Genomic DNA, 7,500 nt, shown 5'->3' with positions numbered 1-7,500 from the left:
AAATTACTGAAATCTTAGGAAGTTTAGCTAAAGTCAAACCATCCACAAGAGAGTATGAAAATTAAATGTGAAAATACAAATTATCCAAAAGGCAAATTCAAAAAATTTAAACAGCATCTTCCAAAAATATTTAAAATTATTTAGGGTTGCACCAAACTTTCAATATCACACAGGCCTTCTATGCTGTCATTTACACAACCACTCATAACACCAATAAACTGATTCTACAAATTGCTATCCAGAAAACCCTGTGAATAAGAACCCAATGTTACATATGCCTCTAGCTTTGGTGAAAGTCACTAGCACTTCTCCAAACCCTGTTGGTTCCTCTTGCCCATCAACTGGAATGGCTCAGAACCAAAAGTGGAGTAATTAAAAGGGAGCTATAGAAATGGAAGAAAATGATTGTGATCACCACAAAAGTGGATTATTTTTCTGAAGGCATCAGTCAGTATCTTAGCAAGGGAGAGAAAAAAAATTGTGTAACATTTAGTAGTACATTCTGCCACTCACAAATAAAGAGACACCGGTTTTCAAACAACCATCACAGGACAATGAAATGTAAGGAAGCAAGAAAACCTTGTGTTTAGAAAAATAGCTGAGGAAAAGATAAGATTCATTCTTTCCCTAAAAAAGAACCTAGAGAATATGTAATAAAATATCAACCATTACCTTCATCAAAAAATCCATATCTTGTATGACAAGATATATTTTTTCAGGGTAATACTTCTCATTTTAATTGTTTTTTTTAACTTTGGCAATACATAAAATAAAAAGGACTCTATTATTATAAACAATTAAAAAAAAAAATAGATATTAAATACCTATCACAAATATCACTATCCTCCATTCCTCTTATAACACAAATTTTTGCCTTAGTTTGAAGAGGTAATAATTAACCCTTAAATACTTTGACTTGAGCTGCTTTTCCCAGCCCCATGGCCAGGGTAAGAAGACACAGGCAAACTGTTCCAATATCTTACAGGAAGGCAGAAAATTAGTTTAATGATTTCAAGCATCAAAATATTGCGCAGATTGGATTTGAGTAGACGCATATGCATGTTTGGTGCATTTCTGCATCCGATCAAGAGACAACACATCCTTTTTAGAGTTAAATTAAGAGTGGTGGTGTGTGATGGTAGCATGGAGATGCTGGCACAGACAGAGATTGGACAGGGGGAAGAAACGTTTGTGAGAAGTGGACAGGGGAAGCAAAGCTCAATGTCAGTTGACCACATGTCTGCAGCTGTACGTCAGCGTCAAAATTCCAATTGATCTGTGTCACACAAATGGCTAAAAGTTATTTATGATTTTTTACCTCCCACATAAATTTGTTGTACTGCCACATAATAATCCAATAATCCCTTCCTCCCACTAAATTTCATAGCTTTAAAAAATATGAAGAAGAAAAAACTTACCAGCAGTGTTCGTGAAGATGTTCGCATTCTCAAAATTGGCGAACGAAGGCTGCGATATGGACGCTGGGGCTTGCGCACTCGTGGGTGAGGCAAAGGGATCATTGGTGTTGACAGATGAACTACCTGCCTGTCCACCATCCAGATCCGCTAACAAGCAAAACAAGGCCGAGGACTTTGCTGTTGAGTTCTTGGCACTGGCACTCGCTGCTGCACTCTGTAGAGGCAAAGTGCGAAGTCCAGTCATCACATGTGACACATGAGGTTAATTACAACATCTTAGGGTAATTGCAAAATCCTAAGGTCATTATGATGTATCATAAGGTAATTGTAATGTAATGATGATATTGTCAGGGAATTAGGAAATTGTGGTGTAATTCTGACATCACAAGATAATAATGATATTGTATGAATAATTAGAATATTGAGGTAACTATAATATCACAAGGTCATTCTGTCTTGCTAGAGATTACATCTATGAGTGGTAGAAATAATAATAATTTTCCAAAATGATGGGTACAACATTCTACAACTGCAGACACCTAACAATATCAATAAATAGGAAATCATAAAACCTATTCCTTTAAACTGAATCTTTCAATCACACCTAGAAAGCCCTCTGTACCTAATGAACAACAATTAGAAGACATGACCCAAATGAGAACTCTCAGCCATGGCAGGGAGTTCCTAATTTGTTACAGTTACAGTGTCTCCCAAACAGCTGAAACTACAGTACTGTTGGTCAATATAAAACTGGAAATAAAGAAGAAGCAATAGAGTATCAAGTCGCTCTAATGACAGGTTCCTCAGGAACACTTGCCAGAAGGCTACAACTGGTTACCAAGGGACACTGAATTTGAAGTTCGCAAATATGTTGTCTTTGTAGTTTGTGTGCATGTGCCTGTGCCTGTGTGAGTGTGTGTGCAAGTGTGTGCGTGTGTGTGTGCAAGTGTGTGCGTGCGTGCGTGTGTGTGTGTGTGTGTGTGTGTGTGTGTGTGTGTGTGTGTGTGTGTGTGTGTGTGTGTGTGTGTGTGTGTGTGTGTGTGTGTGTGTGTGCGTGTGCGTGTGCGTGTGCGTGTGCGTGTGCGTGTGCGTGTGCGTGTGCGTGTGCGTGCGTGTGTGTGTGCAAGTGTGTGTGTGCAAGTGTGTGTGTGCAAGTGTGTGTGTGTGTGTGTGTGCGCAAGTGTGTGTGTGTGCGCGCAAGTGTGTGTGTGTGCGTGTAAGTGTGTGTGTGTGCGTGTGTGTGTGTGTGTGTGCGTGTAAGTGTGTGTGTGTGTGCGTGTAAGTGTGTGTGTGTGTGCGCGCAAGTGTGTGTGTGTGTGTGCACGCAAGTGTGTGTGTGTGTGTGCGCGCAAGTGTGTGTGTGTGTGTGTGCGTGTGTGTGTGTGTGTGTGTGTGTGTGTGTGTGTGTGTGTGTGTGTGTGTGTGTGTGTGTGTGTGTGTGTGTGTGTGTGTGTGTGTGTGTGTGTGTGTGTGTGTGTGTGTGTGTGTGTGTGTGTGTGTGTGTGTGTGTGTGTGTGTGTGTGTTTACATCATAGTCAATAAGTTATACACATTCGTGGTTACTTGCTCATAGATGAAAAAAGTGAAATTACAAAGGTTCTCAGCATCTACTACGACTGCGGAGACGCCACCTTTCACACGCTGGCCAAGAGGCGAGGGAAGCCAAAAGTGCAAGAAGAATGACAGACCTTCCTACGAGGTGTGCTGCCACTGTATCTTCTCTGTCCTAAATCCAATTTTGGTTTATTACAAACTACATAAGCAGATTTAGTTCTTCCAAATCCATTCTTACAAAGTGTTTTGGAATCGAAGGCAGAGACTGTGAACTAGCTCTAATTCTTTTGTTTTCGCACAGAATATCACACAGATCCTCGTACTCTCCCCTCAGGAACATCTGGCAACATCCAGTGTTGACCTTAATTAGTTATGATGGCATCTTCTCCCCTTACGGATTGTTTCAAATCTTCAGAGATAAAAGCAAACACCAAAATTCGTGTCATGAAAGAATCATTAAAACATGATTTTATAGATCATTAGCTTAAAAATGGCAATAAACAAGTTACAGCCAAGTGACATCTTGTAACACTAGCACTTTGTACACATCTTAAATAGGCACTTGCATGAAGTATAAATTTTCTACTGGAAATTACAAAACACATCTTTAATTACTACTTATGAACTAGTAGGATCTGTGTGATACTAAAGCATGTGAAGAAAGACAAAAAAGAAAATGATCGATACAGAGAGACGGGGATAGGAATAAGGATAGGGATAGGGGGGAGGGACAGAGAGGAAGAGGGAGAGGGACAGAGAGGAAGACGGAGAGGGAGAGGGAGAGGGAGAGGGAGAGGGAGAGGGAGATAAGGGGAGAGGGAGATAAGGGGAGAGGGAGAGGGTGAGGGTGAGGGTGAGGGTGAGGATGAGGATGAGGGTGAGGGAGAGGGAGAGGGTGAGGGTGAGGGTGAGGGTGAGGGTGAGGGAGGGAGAGGGAGAGGGGGAGGGGGAGGGGATAGGAGAGGGAGAGGGAGAGGGAGAGGGAGAGGGAGAGGAGAGGGAGAGGGAGAGGGAGAGGGAGAGGGAGAGGGAGAGGGAGAGGGAGAGGGAGAAGGAGAAGGAGAAGGAGAAGGAGAAGGAGAAGGAGAAGGAGGAGGAGAAGAAGGAGAAGAAGGAGAAGGAGGAGAAGGAGGAGGAGAAAGAGGAGGTATAAGAGGAGGAGGAGGAGGAGAAAGAGAAAGAGGAGGAGGAAGAGGAGGAGGAGGAAGAGGAGGAAGAGGAGGAAGAGGAGGAGGAGGAGGAGGAGGAGGAGGAGGAGGAGGAGGAGGAGGAGGAGGAGGAGGAGGAGGAGGAGGAGGAGAGGAAGAGGAAGAGGAAGAGGAAGAGGAAGAGGAAGAGGAAGAGGAAGAGGAAGAGGAAGAGGAAGAGGAAGAGGAAGAAGAAGAAGAAGAGGAAGAGGAAGAGAAAGAGGAAGAGGAAGAAGAGGAAGAGGAAGAGGAAGAAGAGGAGGAGGAGGAGGAGGAGGAGGAGGAGGAGGAGGAGGAGGAGAGGAGGAGGAGGAGGAGGAGGAGGAGGAGGAGGAGGAGGAGGAGGAGGAGGAGGAGGAGGAGGAGGAGGAGGAGGAGGAGGAGGAGGAGGAGGAGGAGGAGGAGGGGGGGAGGAGGAGGGGGAGGAGGAGGAGGGGGAGGAGGAAGGAGGAGGAGGAGGAGGAGGAGGAGGAGGAGGAGGAGGAGGAGGAGGAGGAGGAGGAGGAGGAGGAGGAGGAGGAGGAGGAGGAGGAGTAGGAAGAGAAGATGGAGTAGGAGGAGGAGTAGGAGGAGGAGTAGGAGGAGGAGTAGGAGGAGGAGTAGGAGGAGTAGGAGGAGGAGTAGGAGGAGGAGGAGGAGGAGGAGGAGGAGGAGGAGGAGGAGGAGGAGGAGGAGGAGGAGGAGAAGTAGGAGTAGGAGTAGGAGGAGGAGAAGTAGGAGTAGGAGTAGGAGGAGGAGAAGTAGGAGTAGGAGTAGGAGGAGGAAGTGGAGTAGGAGTAGGAGAGGAAGGAGAAAAAGGAAAAAATATAATAATGTGGTAAAACGACAAAAAAAGAAAAAAAGAAAATAAAATAGCATCAGCGCTGCAATAGGATAATGACACAACAGAGAATGCCGACAAACTTTAGGACCCCTGTTGCCGTCACGTGTGGTGGAATGGGATGGAATGATTTTCAGCGGAGGCAAGATGGGCATCCGTTCCTTCCACCGGCCCTGTGCAGACTGTTGGCAGAGAACCCGTCAGCTTTCACAGCACTTTCAAGACTCAGTGGAACGTAAAAGATATCCACGGATACTCTAAAGCCCTGTGCTATCACTTTAGAATAATAATGAAAATAATGATAATAATAATGATCATAATGATAATGATAATGATAATGATGGTAATAACAATAACAATAACAATAATAATAATAATAATAATAATAATAATAATAATAATAATAATAATAATAATAATAATAATAATAATAATAATAATAATAATAATATTAATAATAATAATATTAATAATAATAATAATAATATTAATAATAATAATAATCATTATTATTATTATAATAAAAAATAATAATAAAAAAATAATAATAATGATAATAATAATAATAATAATAATAATAATAATAATAATAACAATGGCAATAATGTAAAGAAAAAAAATGTAATAAAGATAAAATAAGCAATACCATCACCACCAATAATAATAATAATAATAATAATAATAATAATAATAATAATAATAATAATAATAATAATAATAATAATAATAATAATAATAATAATAAATAATAATAATAATAATAATAATAATAATAATAATAATAATAATAATAATAATAAATAATAATAATAATAATAATAATAATAATAATAATAATAAAAATAAAATAAAAATAATAATAATAATAATAATAATAATAATAATAATAATAATAATAATAATAATAATAATAATAATAACAATAACAATAACAATAACAATAACAATAACAATAACAATAACAATAACAATAACAATAACAATAACAATAACAATAACAATAACAATAACAATAACAATAACAATAACAATAACAATAACAATAACAATAATCATTATTATTAAAATATCACTATTATAATAATAATGATGATAACAATCATAACAATAGTTATAATAATAAACATAATAATCATAGTAATAATAAACACATTATGATTATATTCACTGATATCATATATGTCTTTGTAATGGTCACAATCATTATTACCACTATTATCAACTAGTATCACTATTATTATCATCATATCTTCCACGTTCTTTCGTCCTTCCTCATTTCATTACTGACACCTGCGATTCCTTCGACCCCTGAACCGACCTCTCAACCTCAGAGCCCCTGATGCCCCCTGATGCCCCCTGAAACCCCCTACCCCAAACCACTCCTCCCCCACCCCCAAAAGAGCCTCACCTGGGACGAAGAGGTGTTTGGCCGCGACACAGAGACGTTGGCAGTGGGGCCTCCTGCTGATAATGCCCCTCCTCCTCCTCCTCCCACTTGCCCTCCTCCTCCTCCTCCTCCTCCCGTTGTAGCTGTTGTTGTTGACACTGCTGCCGCTGCTGCTAATGAGGACGAAGAAGACGATGATAGCCCCCCTGCCCCTATGCCCCCTCCCCCCGCCACTTTGTTGGAGGTCTCGCTGCTGGGGGTGGAGGCATTGGAGGAGTTGGCACTCGACGTCTGGGGTGGCATGTTCTTGAGAGCGATGCTTGGCTCTACGTGAAACCTGTGGAGAGAGAGAGAGTATTTTGAAAAACATTTTTAATTCATTTCTCTTTCTGTGGGCCTCCCTGTAGATCTATCCCACTCTCTTGCCATCACCGTCTCTTTCTTTCTCCCTTTTTCTTTGATCTCCCCTCCCTTCCCTGCTCTCTATCTCTCTTTCTGTGGGCCTCCCTGTAGATCTATCCCACTCTCTTGCCATCACCGTCTCTTTCTTTCTCCCCTTTCTTTGATCTCCCCTCCCTCTCCTCCCTCCCCTGCTCTTTATCTCTCATTCTTTTCATCCCTGCATCTCCACCTCCTATCCTCTTCTCTACCCTTCCTTCTCATTCTACCCTCTTTGCATTTCCATATCTACTTCTTGCTCTTCCCTTTCTTGCCCCCTCCACTTCCCCCTATCTCCATCTCTCTCCTGCTCTGATCTCACTTACTCCTTTCTCTTGCCTCTTTTCCTCTTTCCACTACTGACTGTTCCCTTTCCCTTTCCCTTTCCCTTTCCCTTTCCCTTTCCCTCTCCCTCTCCCTCAGTCTCTCTCCCCCTCCCCCTTTCCTCTTTCTCTCCCTCTCTCCTCTTTCTTCTTCATCTTCCCCTTTCTCTTTGCAGTTTCCTGTTCATCTCTCCCTCTCCCTCTCCCTCTCCTCTCCCTCTCCCTCTCCTCTCCTCTCCTCTCCCCTTCCCCCTCTCCTCTCCCCTTCCCCCTCTCCTCTCCCCTCCCCCTCCCCCCTCTCCCTCCCCATTCCTGGTAAGATGAGCCCACATGGAGGGAGGGAGTATATGTCACAAGTGCACATGTACCACAA

The 7,500-nt window shown here is 41.9% G+C and overlaps 2 protein-coding genes across 5 annotated transcripts in view; both read right to left on the bottom strand.

The window, feature by feature from the left end:
- The window catches only part of LOC122246048 (BTB/POZ domain-containing protein KCTD9), a 454,156-nt gene that overhangs the window by 123,930 nt on the left and 322,726 nt on the right, over positions 1–7,500 (bottom strand). The window lies entirely within an intron of this gene.
- drongo (Arf GTPase activating protein drongo) overlaps positions 1–7,500 on the bottom strand; it is a 45,398-nt gene that overhangs the window by 22,714 nt on the left and 15,184 nt on the right. For 2 of the 3 annotated variants that reach the window (XM_086534248.1, XM_043037401.2), the window contains exons 4-6: positions 6,388–6,703; positions 5,063–5,161; positions 1,419–1,632 (exon numbers count right to left, since the gene is read on the bottom strand). In XM_086534248.1, coding sequence (XP_086390374.1) covers positions 1,419–1,632; positions 5,063–5,161; positions 6,388–6,703 — 629 coding nt within the window. The remainder of the gene's footprint in view (positions 1–1,418; positions 1,633–5,062; positions 5,162–6,387; positions 6,704–7,500) is intronic. The other variant, XM_043037402.2, reaches the window with a different exon arrangement.

This window comes from Penaeus japonicus, unplaced genomic scaffold, assembly GCF_977035675.1.
Source record: "Penaeus japonicus unplaced genomic scaffold, GWHDUDI00000001_assembly GWHDUDI00000040, whole genome shotgun sequence".
In the NCBI taxonomy this organism is placed as follows: domain Eukaryota; kingdom Metazoa; phylum Arthropoda; class Malacostraca; order Decapoda; family Penaeidae; genus Penaeus; species Penaeus japonicus.
The sequence above is the reverse complement of the archived record's forward strand: the minus strand, read 5'-3'. Positions and strand labels throughout refer to the sequence as shown.